Source organism: Staurois parvus, unplaced genomic scaffold, assembly GCF_062004578.1.
Source record: "Staurois parvus isolate SC_StPar_1 unplaced genomic scaffold, SC_StPar_1.0 ptg003109l, whole genome shotgun sequence".
NCBI classification, from domain to species: Eukaryota; Metazoa; Chordata; class Amphibia; order Anura; family Ranidae; genus Staurois; species Staurois parvus.
Genome location: NW_028320905.1, coordinates 104,271 through 123,437, shown reverse-complemented (window position 1 = coordinate 123,437; position 19,167 = coordinate 104,271). Strand labels below are relative to the sequence as shown.

General features: G+C 37.6%; 1 protein-coding gene across 1 annotated transcript in view; it reads right to left on the bottom strand.

Moving 5' to 3' along the window:
* Positions 1 to 5,344: 5,344 nt before the first annotated feature.
* Positions 5,345 to 19,167, bottom strand: part of LOC149428590 (structural maintenance of chromosomes protein 1A-like) — a 57,605-nt gene continuing 43,782 nt past the window's right edge. The window contains 8 exon segments of the mRNA XM_089667225.1: positions 5,345 to 5,513; positions 5,675 to 5,785; positions 6,743 to 6,812; positions 7,090 to 7,241; positions 7,878 to 8,032; positions 11,876 to 12,032; positions 12,121 to 12,219; positions 15,678 to 15,831. Of these exon segments, the coding sequence (XP_089523351.1) occupies positions 5,430 to 5,513; positions 5,675 to 5,785; positions 6,743 to 6,812; positions 7,090 to 7,241; positions 7,878 to 8,032; positions 11,876 to 12,032; positions 12,121 to 12,219; positions 15,678 to 15,831 (982 nt within the window). The 3' untranslated portion in view covers positions 5,345 to 5,429.

Here is a 19,167-nt window from a genome sequence, read left to right as displayed (position 1 = left end):
TGCAGTGGCAGGCGACCACTTTGCACGCTATGCTCTCCGGAATTGTCCACCATGTTCTTTCTGGAACATTCAATCAGCAAGGTCAGTAATTGCCTCTCTGAGACAAGGTGGACCTGTGGACCTCCAAGATGCCCATCTACGTGTTCCCAGTTACACGCCACATCAACGATTTCTACGCTTTGCAGTGGCAGACGACCACTTTGCACGCTATGCTCTCCAGAATTGTCCACCACGTTCTTTCTAGAACATTCCAGAACTTTCAATCAGCAATTGCCTCTCTGAGACAAGGTGGACCTTCAAGATGCCCATCTATGTGTTCCCCTTTACACGCCACATCAACGATTTCTACGATTTGCAGTGGCAGACGACCACTTTGCACGCTATGCTCTCCGGAATTGTCCACCATGTTCTTTCTGGAAAATTCCAGAACTTTCAATCAGCAAGGTCAGTAATTGCCTCTCTGAGACAAGGTGGACCTTCAAGATGCCCATCTACGTGTTCCCCTTTACACGCCACATCAGCGATTTTTTACGCTTTGCAGTGGCAGACGACCACTTTGCACGCTATGCTCTCCGGAATTGTCCACCATGTTCTTTCTAGAACATTCCAGAACTTTCAATCAGCAATTGCCTCTCTGAGACAAGGTGGACCTTCAAGATGCCCATCTACGTGTTCCCCTTTACACGCCACATCGATTTCTACGCTTTGCAGTGGCAGACGACCACTTTGCACACTATGCTCTCCAGGACTGTCCGCAATATCCTTTCCGGAGCTTTCTAGAACATTCCAGAACTTTCAATACTGTCCTCTGCTCCCAGGGTGTTCACAAATATCCCGGCACTCTCGGATCGAGCACCCGCTACCTCAAAGTGACTGGATGGGTAGTAGCGCACCTTTCCTTCCGTTTTTCATTTTTCCAATTCCATACCAGGAATTTTTTGAGGGATTCCAAGTCCAGGAGAGGACAGATCCCACCGTTGGGTTTTCGTGAACAGAGTTGAGTAGATTGCCTTGAGAACCTGCCTTGTGGGGAGGGGGGGGGGGGGTAATAGTGCAACTCCCTGGGACAAGAGATGGTTTAATTCATTTTGCAAATCTGACGGTCCTTGGGACTGTTTTTGGTGGAGTTGAAATAAGTGAGGCGGTAGATTTTTTTTAAAACCATCTTCTAGCCTTTGGAAACCAGTGATTGAACCACAGTTTTGGGACATCTGTGAACCAAACAGCAGCAACAGCTGTCCCCCTCTCGTCCATATCTTAAGAGTAGTTGCCCCTTCGTTGTGAAGAGGGCTTGGTGGTCTTTGTTGGCCAAGCCTTGCGCCAAAAGGAAGGGCCGGACTTAGGTTTAGAAGTTGAAGCCTGAGAAGATTAGAGGAATTAGGGGCTTCTGGTTTTGAATGGAAGCACCATTCCTCCACCCCGGTCCAGGCAGCAGAGATAACCCTCAAACTTTCAAGTGTTCCATCACACGTAGGTAGGCTCCTATAACCCATGGTGTATGAGTGGGTGCCCCTTCGTCCTGAAGAGGGCTTGGTGGTCTTTGTTGGCAAAGCCTTGCGCCGAAAGGAAGAGTCAAACTTCGGTTTAGAAGTTGAAGCCTGAGAAGATTCTGGTTTTGAATGAAGAGACCAATTCCCCACCCGGTCCAAGCAGTGGCCTCGGAGATAACCCTCAAACTTTCAAGTGTTCCATCACCCATGGGTCGGCTCCTATAATACATGGTGTATGAGTGGGTGCCCCTACGTTGTGAAGAGGGCTTGGTGGTCTTTGTTGGCCAAACCTTGCGCCAAAAGAAAGGACCGGACTTCGGTTTAGAAGTTGAAGCCTGAGAAGATTAGATTATAGGAATTAGGGGCTTCTGGTTTTGAATGAAGAGACCATTCCTCCACCCCGGTCCAAGCAGTGGCAGTGGAGATAACCCTCAAACTTTCAAGTGCTCCATCACCCGTAGGTCGGCTCCTATAACCCATGGTGTATGAGTGGGTGCCCCTACATTGTGAGGAGGGCGTGGTTGCCTTTGTTGGCCAAGCCTTGCGCCGAAAGGAAGGGATGAATTTAAGGATTAGAGGAATTAGGGGCTTCTGGATTTGAATGAAGAGACCATTCCCCACCCTGGTCCAAGCAGTGGCAGTGGAGATAAACCTCAAACTTGCAAGTGTTCCACATAACCTATAACCCATGGTGTACGAGTGGGTGCCCCTACGTTGTGAAGAGGGCTTGGTGGTCCTTGTTGGCCAAGCCTTGTGCCGAAAGGAAGGACTGAACTTTGGTTTAGAAGTTGAAGCTTGAGAAGATTAGAGGAATTAGGGGCTTCTGGTTTTGAATGAAGAGACCATTCATCCACCCCGGTCCAAGCAGCGGTAGTGGAGAGAACCCTCAAACTTGCAAGTGTTCCACCACCCGCCCGTAGGTCGGCTCCTATAACACATGGTGTATGAGTGGGTGCCCCTTCGTCGTGAAGAGGGCATGGTGGTCTTTGTTGGCCAAGCCTTGCGCCGAAAGGAAGGGCCGAATTTAAGATTAGAGGAATTAGGGGCTTCTGGTTTTGAATCAAGAGACCATTCCCCACCCCGGTCCAAGCAGTGGCAGCGGAGATGACCCTCAAACTTTCAAGTGTTCCACCACCCGTAGGTTGGCTCCTATAACCCATGGTTTATGAATATTCGGCCCGTGTCCCGTACTCAACGATTCAAATAAAAGTTTCAGCTCTAGATGAACCCGGAGACATAAATCCCGATGCACCGGCTCAGTCCCAGATTCCGATGAACATTCATCACTCATCGGTGAACCAAACACACCACTGACAGCCAATGAAAAATATGCCCTCAAAACATTTTCCGACAGATAAACTAACCGATAATATTTCACAAACTATTTGGGTGGATCGCTTCATTTCCATTTGTTTTTTTTTTTTTTTTTGCATCTACCATCACATACCTGTTTGTTGTCACTGCTCTGGAATTTTATGTAACGAGTCGCGGTGTCATTCCCGGCCTGTAAATACACGAAAGAGGAAAAAAGATCTACGGGAACGTGTCCTTTAGGCGATTTCAAGTGTTCTATTCGATCTGCGGCAATTATTGTTCGATATTTACGATGATATTTTATACCCTAAAAACGGCAAATATTTACAATTTGTATAAAGAATTTTACTTTAAAGATGAACTCTGGCTCCTCCCCTTCAGTCTTGCACAGGTGTACCGGCTCCTCCCCTTCAGTCTTGCACAGGTGTACCGGCTCCTCCCCTTCAGTCTTGCACAGGTGTACCGGCTCCTCCCCTTCAGTCTTGCACAGGTGTACCGGCTCCTCCCCTTCAGTCTTGCACAGGTGAACCGGCTCCTCCCCTTCAGTCTTGCACAGGTGAACCGGCTCCTCCCCTTCAGTCTTGCACAGGTGAACCGGCTCCTCCCCTTCAGTCTTGCACAGGTGTACCGGCTCCTCCCCTTCAGTCTTGCACAGGTGTACCGGCTCCTCCCCTTCAGTCTTGCACAGGTGAACCGGCTCCTCCCCTTCAGTCTTGCACAGGTGAACCGGCTCCTCCCCTTCAGTCTTGCACAGGTGAACCGGCTCCTCCCCTTCAGTCTTGCACAGGTGAACCGGCTCCTCCCCTTCAGTCTTGCACAGGTGAACCGGCTCCTCCCCTTCAGTCTTGCACAGGTGAACCGGCTCCTCCCCTTCAGTCTTGCACAGGTGAACCGGCTCCTCCCCTTCAGTCTTCCACAGGTGTACCGGCTCCTCCCCTTCAGTCTTCCACAGGTGTACCGGCTCCTCCCCTTCAGTCTTCCACAGGTGTACCGGCTCCTCCCCTTCAGTCTTCCACAGGTGTACCGGCTCCTCCCCTTCAGTCTTGCACAGGTTTACCGGCTCCTCCCCTTCAGTCTTCCACAGGTGTACCGGCTCCTCCCCTTCAGTCTTGCGCATGGTTTTTTTTACCATTTAAAGAAAAGAAAAAAAAAATTTGCACCCCAGTGATCTTTGATCTCTTTCTTGTTCAGTGAGATCTCCACCTCTCGCAGGTTGCCACCCCCGGCTCCGAGTGTCTACTTTCCAAGAGGGGAATCTGTTTGGCCCGTTTTCCCTGTTTTTCTAACACCCAGAGGATAAAGAAAAAAAATAATAATATAGAATTACATTTGGGTACGGCGGAGTGATTGTCCGTCAAACGATCAGAATACTGAAAACCCGGCCTGGAATGGAGGGAAATCACCGGCCGGGTAACAAGTGTGTCAAGAATGCAAAATAGACCAATTAAAAGTCAGACTCTCTTTATTGCAAAACACGAAAAACAAAAACACTAAAAGTAAGAAAAGAAGCGCTTACATCGGCAGAAGTGATAAAAGGCGCAGCCATTACCTACGAAACATTTTTTTTGGGGGAGGGAGGGGTTTGTTGAGCACTAAACATGATATTACTGAAGGGGTAAAGAAAAAAAAACAAAAACGGATGTGATAATTACACCATAACAATGATTAAAATCATGGGGGGGGGGGGGGGGTGGTAAAGTCTGCCAGACTGCTTTGTGGCTTTTGTGATTTGGGCCTGTGTACATAATTCCTGGGGTTACAGAAATCAGATCGCTTTTTGTAATAAGTTAAAAAAAAAGGAGAAAAAAAAAAAAGAGAAAAAAAAAGGGAAAAAAGGAGAAAAAAAAAAGAGAAAAAAGGAGAAAAAAAAAAAGAGAAAAAAGGAGAAAAAAAAAAAGAGAAAAAAGAATTTAAAAAAAAGAAAAAAGGAGAAAAAAGAAATTAAAAAAGGAGAAAAAAAAGAGAAAAAAGGAGAAAAAAAGGAGAAATAAAACGGGAAAAAAAAAGAGAAAAAAAAAAAAAGGAGAAAAAAAAAGGGAAAAAAGGAGAAAAAAAAAGAGAAAAAAGGAGAATTTAAAAAAAAGAAAAAAGGAGAAAAAAGAAATTAAAAAAAGGAGAACAAAAGGAGAAAAAAAAGAGAAAAAAGGAGAAAAAAAAGAGAAAAAAGGAGAAAAAAAGAAATTAAAGAAAAAAGAAATTAAAAAAAGGGAGAAAAAAGGAGAAAAAAAAGGGAGAAAAAAGGAGAAAAAAAAGGGAGAAAAAAAAAGAAATTAAAAAAAGAGAAAAAAGAAATTAAAAAAAGAACAAAAGGAGAAAAAAAAGGGAAAAAAAAAAAAATAAAAAAAAAAGAGAAAAAAGGAGAAAAAAGAAATTAAAGAAAAAAGAAATTAAAAAAAGGAGAACAAAAGGAGAAAAAAAAGGGAGAAAAAAAAAAGAAATTAAAAAAAAAGAGAAAAAAGAAATTAAAAAAAGGAGAACAAAAAAATGAAGAAAAAAAAAAAAAAAATAAAAAAAAAAAAAAAGAAGGAAACATCCTCCAATCAAGTTTTGGGGCAAACAGGGGAAAGGAGGGAGCCGGGGTCCACAAATCAAAAGTTTTTATAAAAGTCCCGAAGGCGATGTCCGCTATTGGTCGTTGGGGTTTGGGTTGGCATCTGGGTAATTGGTGAGATCAAAGGTCAGTACTTTGCTGATCACACAGTCACCTTGCTGCAAAAGACAAAAAAAACAAAAACAAAACAAAATTAAAAAAAAAAAAAAAATTAATAAAAAAAAACAAAAAAAAGGCATCTTTATCACATGTACAAATGCAGTGCACATCCCCCAACATCGGAGTTCAGGTCGATGGTTCCATCCCGACGCTCACTTACCTCGGGGTAAACGCCAACTAAACTTTCGGCCTTGGTGTAGAACTCCTCCTTCAGGGAGATGACGATCGCCTGGAAGTTGGTCATCGACTGCTCTTTAATATAGTTGGCCACCTACAGAGGAAGAAAGAAAAGCACAAAAACCAGTAAAAAATGGCGCCGATCTATAAAAGGAACTAAGTTGGCTCTACTGATACCGAGCGAAGAAACCCATCTCTGAAATTAGCTGTGCAATCTGTTGATCAGTTACTTGAGCACTTTATTAGACTGGGAGAGCGGATATAGTGAATGCGGGGTCCGGGGAGAGCGGATATAGTGAATGCGGGGTCCGGGGAGACCAGATATAGTGAATGCGGGGTCCGGGGAGAGCAGGTATAGTGAATGCGGGGTCCGGGGAGAGCGGATATAGTGAATGCGGGGTCCGGGGAGAGCAGGTATAGTGAATGCGGGGTCCGGGGAGAGCGGATATAGTGAATGCAGGGTCCGGGGAGAGCGGATATAGTGAATGCAGGGTCCGGGGAGAGCGGATATAGTGAATGCGGGGTCCGGGGAGAGCGGATATAGTGAATGCGGGGTCCGGGGAGAGCGGATATAGTGAATGTGGGGTCCGGGGAGAGCGGATATAGTGAATGCGGGGTCCGGGGAGGGCGGATATAGTGAACGCGGGTCCGGGGAGGGCGGATATAGTGAACGCGGGTCCGGGGAGGGCGGATATAGTGAATGCGGGGTCCGGGGAGGGCGGATATAGTGAACGCGGGGCCCGGGGAGAGCGGATATAGTGAATGCGGGGTCCGGGGAGGGCGGATATAGTGAACGCGGGGCCCGGGGAGAGCGGATATAGTGAATGCGGGGTCCGGGGAGGGCGGATATAGTGAATGCGGGGTCCGGGGAGGGCGGATATAGTGAACGCGGGGTCCGGGGAGACCGGATATAGTGAACGCGGGGTCCGGGGAGGGCGGATATAGTGAACGCGGGGTCCGGGGAGGGCGGATATAGTGAACGCGGGGTCCGGGGAGACTGTATATAGTGAACGCGGGGTCCGGGGAGGGCGGATATAGTGAACGCGCTCACCTTCCCGATGTTGGTGTTATCCAGAGCAGCGTCTATCTCATCCAGAACGAAGAACGGCGACGGCTTGTAACTAACGAGCAAAAAAAAGGGAAAACCGTAGTAAAGGGAAAAAAAAAAAAAAATAACTAAAAAAAATTAATAAAATAATAAAAATTAAAAAAATAAAATAATAAATAAAATAATAATAAATAAAATTAATAAAATAATAATTAATAAAATAATTAATAAAATAATAAATAATAATAAATAAAAGGTAAGTAGCACTTTGGGGTTCGGTGGCATTGCTGTGACCACTTTACCAACCAATATGGACCCAACGGGTCAGGACAGCCGGGTTCCCCACTTACCTGTGGATAGCGAAGAGCAGGGCCAGAGCCGCCACCGTCTTCTCTCCTCCAGACAAGTTGTCCATAGGCCGGAACCGCTTCCCCGGGGCCACACAGTTGTAGTTGATTCCATCCAAGTAGGGTTCCTCGGGGTTCTCCGGTCCCAGGAAAGCCTGCCCATAGGAAGATAGGGTAAGAGTCAGGTCCATGGGGCCTCCATGGAGAATCCACGAGGGGCCTCCCATGGAGAATCCACGAGGGGGCGCCTATGGAGAATCCACGAGGGGGCGCCTATGGAGAATCCACGAGGGGCCTCCATGGGGAATCCACGAGGGGCCTCCATGGGGAATCCACGAGGGGCCTCCATGGGGAATCCACGAGGGGCCTCCATGGGGAATCCACGAGGGGCCTCCATGGGGAATCCACGAGGGGCCTCCATGGGGAATCCACGAGGGGCCTCCATGGGGAATCCACGAGGGGCCTCCATGGGGAATCCACGAGGGGCCTCCATGGGGAATCCACGAGGGGCCTCCATGGGGAATCCACGAGGGGCCTCCATGGGGAATCCACGAGGGGCCTCCATGGGGAATCCACGAGGGGCCTCCATGGGGAATCCACGAGGGGCCTCCATGGGGAATCCACGAGGGGCCTCCATGGGGAATCCACGAGGGGCCTCCATGGGGAATCCACGAGGGGCCTCCATGGAGAATCCACGAGGGGCCTCCATGGAGAATCCACGAGGGGCCTCTATGGAGAATCCACGAGGGGCCTCTTTGGAGAATCCACGAGGAAGGTCTCGGAGGTCTCACCTGAGCGCTGCTGTTTCTGGACAAGGCCTTGTAGATCTCATCGATGTTGGTCGCCACCGACTCGAAGCAAGCGTTGAACCGATCGAACCTTTCCTTCTTCGTCTGCTCGAAGGTCTGCTTGGCTTTCTTGGCTCGTTTACGAGCCGCTTCAAACTCTGCAGCAGCAAGAACGTGGTGTGAGAAGATGGCATGCACCTCCCTACCCCCCCCCCCCCCTTGCGCAGACACCCCCCCCCCCCCCGCGCAGACACGCCCCACTCCTCCCCAACAATTAAATTTTATTTTTTCCCAAAAAAGTTGCATTTGAAAATATGCCGCGCAAATGCCGTGTGACAAAAAAAAAAAAAAAAAAAAAAAAAAAAAAAAGGCTCTAAAGAATAAAATGGTGGGTTTTGCAATTTTTTTGGGGGGAAAAAATTATTTTTTTTATTTCAATGCAAAAGGACCACAACACATAAGTTTTTTTTTTTTAAAATATAAAAGATGATGTTACGCCGAGTAAATAGATACAAAAAATAGAAAAAAAAAAACATGACTTTTTGCCATAAAACATGTCCAATAAAAAGATTTAAAAAAAAAATAAAAAAAAAGAAAATCTAAATTCTTCATAAATTAAGGCCAAAATTTATACTGCTCCGTGTCTTTGCTAAAAAAAAAAAAAAAAAAAAAAAAACACAAAAAAAAATAAAAAATAAAAAAAACCCCCAATAATTGTATATTAATTGGTTTGAAAGGAATGGCATCTACAAATGGCGGTATATATACCAGAATTTTTATTTATTTCATACTAGTAATGGCGGCGATCAGCGACTTCTAGCGGGACTGCGAGGGGCAAAAAGTTTCTCAAAATTGTGCCTCTTTTTTTTATTGGACATGTTTAATAGCAAAAAAGTTCTCAAAATTGTCGTTTTTTGATTTTTAAAATTTTTATTACTGGATTTTTTTTTTTATAGCAAAAAGTTTTATTTTTTTTTACAGGACATGATTAATCGCAAAACGTTTTTCTCAATATTTTTTTTTTTTTTAAATTTTTCTGGACATGTCTAACAGCAAAAAGTTTTTCTCAAAATTGTGAGTCTTTTTTTGATTTTTTTAATTCTTTTACGGGACATGTTTAATAGCAAAAAGTTTCTCTCAAAATTGTAGGTCTTGATTTTTTAAATTTTTTTCACTGGACATCTTTTTTTAATAGCAAATGTTTTTCTCAAAATTGTCTTTTTATTTTTAAATTTTTTTTTACTGGACATGCTTAATAGCAAAACGTTTTTCTCAAAATTGTAGCTTTTTTAAATTTTTATTTTACTCAACATGTTTAATAAGAAAAAGTTTCTCTCAAAATTGTAGCTTTTTAAAAAAAAAATTTTTTTTGTTACTGAACATGTTTAATAGCAAAAAGTTTTTCTCAAAATTGTTGCTCTTGTTTTGATTTTTTTAAAAAAAAATTTTACTGGATGTTTAATAGCAAAAAGTTCTCAAAATTGTCGTTCTTTTTTTGATTTTTTACATAGCAAAAAGTTTATCTAAAAATTGTAATTTTTTTTAATTTTTTTTTTTTTTTTTTACAGGACATGATTAATAGCAAAACTTTCTCAAAATTGCCACTTTTTTAAATTTTTTTTTTTAAATTTTACTGGACATGTTTAATAGCAAAAAGTTTCTCAAAAATTGTCAGTCTTTTGTTTTAATTTTTCTTACAGTTTTTTTTACTGAACATGTTTAATAGCAAAACGTTTCTCCCAAAATTGTTGCTCTTATTTGATTTTTTAAAACATTTTTTTACTGGACATGTTTAATAGCAAAAAGTTTTCAAAATTGTCGTTCTTTTTTTGGTTTTTAATTTTTTTTTTTACATAGCAAAAAGTTTTCTAAAAATTGTAATTTTTTTACTTTTTTTTTTTTACAGGACATAATAGCAAAATGTTTTTCTCGAAATTGTCACTTTTTTATTTATTTTTTTAAATTTTACTGGACATGTTTAACCGTTTCAATACCGTGCAATTTTACCCCTTCCTGCCCAGGCCATTTTTCAGGTTTCAGCGCTCTCACACTTTGAATGACAATTGCGTGGTCATACAACATTGTACCCAAACTAAAATTTTATCATTTTCTTCACACAACTAGAGCTTTCTTTTGGTGGTATTTAATCACCGCTGGGGTTTTTATTTTTTGCTAAATTAACAAAAAAAGACCAAAAATTTTGAAAAAAAAACACATTTTTCTTTGTTTCTGTTATAAAAGTTTACAAATAAATAATTGTTCTTCATAAATTTAGGCCGAAATGTATTCTGCTACATGTCTTTGGTGAAAATAACCCAAATTAGGATGTATTATTTAGTTTGTAGGAAAGTTATAGAGTTCACAAACTATGGTATAGATCTGATTATTGATCAATCCTGAAGTACTGACAGCCAATCTAATTTCTTGAGGTCTAAGAATGTCAGAATAGTACAGATATCCCCAAATGACCCCTTTTTGCAGAGTAGACAGTCCGACGTACTTCATAAGAGGCATGGCGAGTTTTTTGAAGTTGTATTTTTTTGTCATAATTTTTCCGAAAATGAAAAAATGAAAAATATTATTTTCACTATTTTTTTTTTTACATACTGTCACCAGTGCAGTACAGCGTCATCATATAACTGGCATGGCGGTGAACAGGGACACTGACTGGTGACAGTATGAAAAAAAAAAAAAATTATATTTTTTTTTAATTTTTTTTTATTTTTTTATTATATTTAATTTTTTATTACATTTTTTTTTTATTTTTTTTAAGATTTTTTTTCATATTTTACTATGACCAAAATAGTACAATGTTACCATAGTAACATTGTACTACTTTGGGGAAGTGATCAGTATTTTTTTTTTTTTTTTTTTTTTTTACACAATTTGCTTATAGCAAAGAATTACTTTGCTATAAGCAAGCATTTAGCTGAATGAAATCGATTCATTCAGCTTTTTTTTTTTTTTTTTTTTTTTTGTGCTTAGCTGTGATTTGGTCACAGCTAATCACATGACATGTGCATGTGATTAGCTGTGACCATTCACAGCTAGGCACTAGTATACAATGGATGGCATCATGAATGAAGCCATCCATTGTATACAACTGTCATGTGACCTGCTGTGATTGGTCGCGGCAGGTCACATGGTACCGGCAACGGGAGCCGGTACTCGGATCTGTCATCGGCCGTGTCCGAGGTGCACGGGCGGTGACAGATCCCGCTGCTGCGCCGCTCTGCAATAGCGCAAACGGCGCATGTGCGGGAGCACGCCAAATGGCGTGGACCCGGAAAGCTGCAGCGCTTTTCAAGCCGCCAAACGGCTATTGGCCGGGCGGCTAATGGTTAATAGCAAAAAGTTTCTCAAAATTGTCACTTTTTTAAAAAACATTTTACTGGACATGTTTAATAACAAAGTTCTGAAAATTGTCACTTTTTTTATTTTTTTTTAAAATTTTACTTGACAGGTTTAATAGCAAAAAGTTCTCAAAATTGTTGTTTTGATTTTTAAAATTTTTTTCATTGGACATTTGTTTTTTAATAGCAAAAAGTTTTTTTGGTTTTTTTTAAAGTTTTTGTTTTTACTGGACATGCTTAATAGCAAATTTTTTTCTCAAAATTGTCACTTTTTTTGATTTAAAAAAATTTTTTTTTACTGGAAATTTTTTTTTAACAGCAAAAGTTTTTCTCAAAAGTGTTTTAATTTTTCTAGCGCAAAAAAAAAAAAAAGTGATCAAATACCACCAAAAGAAAGCTCAATTCGTATGAAAAAAAAAGGCCGTTAATGTCATTTAGGTGCGGCGTTGCGGGACCGCGCGATTGTTAACGTAACGCAGCGCCATGGCGCAACAAATGGCTTGGTCAGGAAGGGGGGGTGGTAAATCCTCAGGAGGGCGAGGGGTTAAATTAACAGCTGGCAGGATCAATTTGCGTCCGCGGGATCGACGCCGGGCGGTAAAGTGCCGCACGATGTTCTTGCGCCGCGTCGCGGTCGCCCTCACTCACCGTCAGACGTCTCCTGGAACTTGTCTCGGACGCTCTCCAGCTTCTCCATGGCCTTCATGTTGGGGGCGGCGATTCGCTGGAGGACGCTTTGCTGTTCATTCAGCTTCTGCTGCAAAGCGCTCATCTCCTGCTTGATATCGTCGTCCGCCACCGCATCCTGCGAGAAAAGAGGCGGGGTCAAAGCGGCGAACCGGGAGCAAACGCCGTACTGAGACCCCTGCGACCCCTGCGGTTCCAGCACCTACCTTCAGGTCCTCCGAGAGCTCGCTGTAGTCGATCTCGATCAACGCTTCGCGTTTGTAGACCGTGGACGATTTCTGGGAGCTGCTGACCGATTCCTCGCCCTGAGAACCAACAACAACACGCAGTTAATGCCGGCCATACATGGGACAAATCCCCAACGATTCCTCGTCCGAAAATCGAAAACGTCGTTCGCTCGGTAATCCGACGCCATCGATGATTTTGAAAATTGGCCGACCGAGTCGTAAAGTTCCCCCCATATAACAGGCAAGACTTCTGGTCCTTCCAGGTCACGGCTCATGCGCATATTCTATTCAGAAAAACGATCGTACGTTTTGACCATGGAGTCAAAAATCGGTCGTTTTTTACGAATTTTCCAACACGCCCGATCACCGAAAAGGGGAGAAACCACGAAAATCGGCCGGTGCCATTGACCCCACTAACAGAGCGGGAATCGGCCGATTATTCTCAGGTCCGATTTTCAGACAAAAAAAATCGGTTGAATTTTGACCCGTGTATGGCCGGCCTTACTCAGAAACAAATAGGCGCCATTTAAAAAAAAAATAATAAAAAAACGATCTCGGTGTAAAAAAAAACACTAAAAAAAATAAAATAAATGTAAAAAAAAATGAAAGCTTTCAAAAAAAAAAAATCGATCTTGGTGTAAAAAAAAATCAATAGAATAAATGAAAAAAAAATTAAAGCCTTCAAAAGAAAAATAAAAATTGATCTTGGTGTAAAAAGACAAAAAAAACAAAACTGTAAACAATAAAATAAATGTAAAAAAAAATTAAAGCCTTCAAAGAAAAACAAAATTTTTGATCTTGGTGTAAAAAAAATAACATAAATGTGAAAAAAAATAAAATAAAAACCTTCAAAGAAAAAAAAAATTGATCTTGGTGTAAAAAAAAAAAAAAAAAAAAAAAAACTAAACAAAATAAAATAAATGTAAAAAAAATGAAAGCCTTCAAAGAAAAAAAAACATTTTTGATCTTGGTGCAAAAAAAAAACAAAATAAATGTGAAAAAAAATAAATAAAATGAAAGCCTTCAATGGAAAAAAAACAAACAAAAACAAAAACAAAAAAAAAAACAAAAAAAAAAAATCGATCTTGGTGTTTCGAAGGCTTTTAAGTGCAAAAGGAGGGATTTGAGGTCAGATCAAGCGTCAGATAAAGCAAAAGTCTAAAAAAAAAAATAAAGCAATAGTGTACAAAAATAAATATATTAAATAATTGTAAAAAAAAAAAATTAAAGCAAGTGTATAAAAATAAATTAAATATTTGTAAAAAAAAAAATTAAAGCAAAAGTGTAAAAAAAATAAACGTAAAAAAAAAAATGAAAGCCTTCAAAGAAAGAAAAAAAAAATTGATCTTGGTGTTTCGAAGGCTTTTAAGTGCAAAGGAGGGATTTGAGGTCAGATCCCTCTATAAAGAGTACCTGTCGCAGGCCTATTGCTGTCACAGAGGATGTTTACATTCCTTGTGACAGCAATAAAAGTGATAAAGAAAAAAATAAAAATAAAAGCAACAGTGAAAAGAAAAATTAAAATAAAAAATAAATGTAAAAAAAAAAAAATAAAATAAATGTAAAAAAAATATTTTTAACCACTTGACCGCTGCCCTATAGAGGAAATACTGCTACAGGGCGTCAGGGCAGCACAAAATCACATTATATATATACACACACACACAGGTGACGTGAAATTCCGGGGGGGGGGGGGGGTGCACGCGGAACCTATCTGCGTTGCCATTGGCAGCTAGGGATGTCAATCACCGGGTCCCGGCCGGGATACAGTCCGAGCAGAATACATTTTGGCCTTAATTTATGACGAAATTTGATTTTTAAAATATTTTTTACTGGACATGTTCAACAGCAAAAAGTAAAAAAAAAATTTTTTTTTCTCAAAATTGTCGGTTCTTTTTTTTTTTATAGCGCAAAAATAACCACACAGACGATCAAATATCACTGAAAGAAAGCTCAATTTGTGGGAAAAGAAAAAAAAAAAAAAAAGGACTTAAAATTTAATTTGAGTGCAGCGTAACATCATCTTTTATACTTTACAAAAAAATTGGCTTTTCTATTGTTCTTTTGCATTAAAATTAAAAAAAAAAAAAAAAAGTATTTCCCCCCAAAAAAATGCATTTGAAAAAGCGTTGCGTAAATACCATGTGACCTAAAAAAATTTGTAAAATCCACCATTTTATTACCTAGGGCCTCCGCTTTAAAAAAATAAATATATAATTTTGGGGGGGGTTCTAACTAATTTACTAGCAAAAATGATAGATTTTTGCATTTAAAAAAAAAAAGTTATAAAGTGGCCCGGAGCCAAGTGGTTAACCCCTCCCCCTTATTAAAATTTATATATATATATATATATATATATATATATATATATAAATAAAATGTTTGGAGTTCTAACGAATTTTCTAGCAAAAAATATAGATTTTTGCATTTAAAAAAATAAAAAAAAGTCATAAAATGTCCTGGAGCCCAAGTGGTTAACCCCTCCCCCTTATTAAAATAAATAAATAAATATAGGGGGTTGTAACAAATTTTCTAGCAAAAAATATTGATTTTTGCATTTAAATTTTTTTTTTAAAAAAAAGTCATAAAATGGCCTGGAGCCCAAATGGTTAACCCCTCCCCCTTATTAAAATAAAAATAAATAAATATATATATAGGGGGTTCTAACAAATTTTCTAGAAAAAAATATAAATTTTTGCATTTAAAAAAAAAAGTCATAAAATGGCCTGAAGCCCAAGTGGTTAACCCCTCCCCCTTATTAAAATTAAAAAATAAATATATATATAATGTTTGGGGGTTCTAACAAGTTTTCTAGCAAAAAATATTGATTTTTGCATTAAAAAAAAAAAATAAAATAAAAAAAATGGTCTGGAGCCCAAGTGGTTAACCCCCCCCCCCCCCTTCCTGACCAGGCTATTTTTTGTGATGCGGCACTTCGTTACTTTAACTGACAATTGCGCGGTCATGCAACGCTGCGCCCAAATAAAATTCATGTCCCTTTTTCCCCCACAAATGGAGCTTTCTTTCGGTGGTATTTGATCGCCTGTGAGGTTTTTATATTTTGCGCTAAAAATAAAAAAAAAGATAATTTTGAGAAAAACGTTTTGCTATTAAACATGTCCAGTACATTAAAAAAAAAAAAAAAACGACAATTTTGAAAAAAATAAATATATATTTATGACTTTTTGCACACATATTCAGTAAAAAATAATAATAAAAAAAAAAATTAAAAAAATGTCGTCATAAATTTAGGCTGAAATGTATTCTGCTAGAAAAAAAAAAAAAAAAAAAAAAATTGCAATACGTGTAAATTAATTGGTTTACGTGAATTATAGCGTCTACCAATGGCGGTACAGATACGGTGATTTTGCGCAGCCCTGCCACTCTGTAGCAGGACTTCTTCTATAGGACGGAGAGGAAGCGGTTGAAGGCCAAGTCCACCCCTCAGACCGCATTACACGTTATTACTCATGTTTAGGGAGTAGTGTGTAACACGTCTACAGGCACATGGAGCGTGTACACATGCGGTCCCGTACCTCCTCCTGGCTGATGTCCTCCATGGTGCCTTTACACAGCGGGAGCTTTATATCCTGCATCTTACAGGCCTGGAGCAAGTTGTGCCGATCGCTCTTCTTCTGCTCCAGTTTGGTCTCAATGGCCGTGACTTCCTTCTGTAGATGGGTCATCTCTCTGTACGAAACAAGACATGGCAATGTAAAAAAAAAAAAAAAAAAAAAAAAAAATACATGTTAATGTTTTCCCAGTTCTGCACCCTAAACAGCCAGCAATATGGTTAAAAAAAAACAAAAAAAAAAAAAAAAAAAACAAAAAAAAAAAAAAATACATATTAATGTTTTCCCAGTTCAGCAGAAAACCCAAAAACAATGAAACAAACAAAAAAAAAAAATACGTTAATGTTTTCCCAGTACTGCACCCTAAACAACCAGCAATATTGTAAAAAAAGGAAAAAAAACAAACAAACCATACATGTTAATGTCAATATGGTAAAAAAAAAAACAACAAAAAAAATAAAAACAAATAATTAAAAAAAAAAAAAAACAATACATGTTAATGTTTTCCCAGTTCATCAAAAAACCCAAAAACAATGAAACAAAAAAAAAAAAAATACGTTAATGTTTTCCCAGTTCAGCAAAAAACCCAAAAACAATGAAACAAACAAAAAAAAAAAAAAATACGTTAATGTTTTCCCAGTACTGCACCCTAAACAACCAGCAATATTGTAAAAAAAAAAACCAAAAACAATAAAAAAAAACCCAAAAACAATAAAAAAAAAACATGTTAATGTTTTCCCAGTTCAGCACCCTAAACAGCCAGCAATATTGTAAAAAAAGGAAAAAAAACAAACAAACAATACATGTTAATGTCAATATGGTAAAAAAAAACAACAAAAAAAATAAAAACAAATAATAATAAAAAAAAAAAATACATGTTAATGTTTTCCCAGTTCTGCACCCTAAACAGCCAGCAATATGGTAAAAAAAAAAAAAAAAAAATACATATTAATGTTTTCCCAGTTCAGCAAAAAACCCAAAAACAATGAAACAAACAAAAAAAAAAAATACGTTAATGTTTTCCCAGTACTGCACCCTAAACAACCAGCAATATTGTAAAAAAAGGAAAAAAAAAAACAAACCATACATGTTAATGTCAATATGGTAAAAAAAAACAAAAAAAATAAAAACAAATAATTAAAAAAAAAACAATACATGTTAATGTTTTCCCAGTTCATCAAAAAACCCAAAAACAATGAAACAAAAAAAAAAAATACGTTAATGTTTTCCCAGTTCAGCAAAAAACCCAAAAACAATGAAACAAACAAAAAAAAAAAAATACGTTAATGTTTTCCCAGTACTGCACCCTAAACAACCAGCAATATTGTAAAAAAAAAAAACCCAAAAACAATAAAAAAAACCCCAAAAACAATAAAAAAAAAACATGTTAATGTTTTCCCAGTTCAGCACCCTAAACAGCCAGCAATATTGTAAAAAAAGGAAAAAAAAAAACAAACAATACATGTTAATGTCAATATGGTAAAAAAAAACAACAAAAAAAATAAAAACAAATAATAATAAAAAAAAAAATACATGTTAATGTTTTCCCAGTTCATCAAAAAACCCAAAAACAATGAAACAAAAAAAAAAAAAATACGTTAATGTTTTCCCAGTTCAGCACCCTAAACAATCAGTAATATGGTAAAAAAAAAAAAAAACGTTTTCCTAGTACTGCACCCTAAACAACCAGCAATATTGTAAAAAAAAAAAAAAAAAAAAAAAAACACAAAAACAATCAAAAAACCCCAAAACAATAAAAAAAAATACATGTTGATGTTTTCCCAGTTCAGCACCCTAAACAGCCAGCAATATTGTAAAAAAACGACAAAAAAAAAAAAACAATACATGTTAATGTCAATATGGTAAAAAAAAAACAACAAAAAAAATAAAAACAAATAATAAAATAAAAAAAAAAACAATACATGTTAATGTTTTCCCAGTTCATCAAAAAACCCAAAAACAATGAAACAGACAAAAAAAAAAAAAACATTAATGTTTTCCCAGTTCAGCACCCTAAACAGCCAGCAATATTGTAAAAAAAACGAAAAAAAAAAAAAAAAACAATACATGTTAATGTCAATATGGTAAAAAAAAAACAAACAAAAAAAATAAATAATAAAATAAAAAAAAAAACAATACATGTTAATGTTTTCCCAGTTCAGCACCCTAAACAACCAGTAATATGGTAAAAAAAAAACCACAACAAAAAAAAAAAAGTTTTCCCAATACTGCACCCTAAACAACCAGCAATATTGTAGAAAAAAACAAAACAAAAAAAACAATCAAAAAACCCAAAAACAATAAAAAAAAATACATGTTAATGTTTTCCCAGTTCAGCAAAAAACCCAAAAACAATGAAACAAAAAACAAAAAAAAAAAACATTAATGTTTTCCCAGTTCAGCACCCTAAACAGCCAGCAATATTGTAAAAAAACGAAAAAAAAAAAAACCAATACATGTTAATGTCAATATGGTAAAAAAAAACAAACAAAAAAAATAAAAACAAATAATAAAATGAAAAAAAAAAACCAATACATGTTAATGTTTTCCCAGTTCAGCAAAAAACCCAAAAACAATGAAACAAACAAAAAAAAAAAATACGTTAATGTTTTCCCAGTTCAGCACCCTAAACAACCAGTAATATGGTAAAAAAAAAAAAACGTTTTCCCAGTACTGCACCCTAAACAACCAGCAATATTGTAAAAAAACAAACAAAACAAAAACAATCAAAAAACCCCAAAACAATAAAAAAAAAAATACATGTTAATGTTTTCCCAGTTCATCAAAAAACCCAAAAACAATGAAACAAAAAAAAAAAAAAACATTAATGTTTTCCCAGTTCAGCACCCTAAACAGCCAGCAATATTGTAAAAAAAGGAAAAAAAAAACAAACAATACATGTTAATGTCAATATGGTAAAAAAAAAACAAACAAAAAAAATAAAAACAAATAATAAAATAAAAAAAATACATGTTAATGTTTTCCCAGTTCAGCACCCTAAACAACCAGTAATATGGTAAAAAAAAAAACCACAAAAAAAAAAAAGTTTTCCCAATACTGCACCCTAAACAACCAGCAATATTGTAAAAAAAAAACAAAACAAAAAAAAACAAATCAAAAAACCCAAAAGCAATAAAAAAAAATACATGTTAATGTTTTCCCAGTTCATCAAAAAACCCAAAAACAATGAAACAAAAAAAACAAAAAAACATTAATGTTTTCCCAGTTCAGCACCCTAAACAACCAGCAATATTGTAAAAAAAAAAAAAAACCCAAAAACAATCAAAAAAACCCAAAACAATAAAAAAAAAATACATGTTGATGTTTTCCCAGTTCAGCACCCTAAACAGCCAGCAATATTGTAAAAAAACAACAAAAAAAAAAACCAATACATGTTAATGTCAATATGGTAAAAAAAAAAAACAAACAAAAAAAATAAAAACAAATTAAAAAA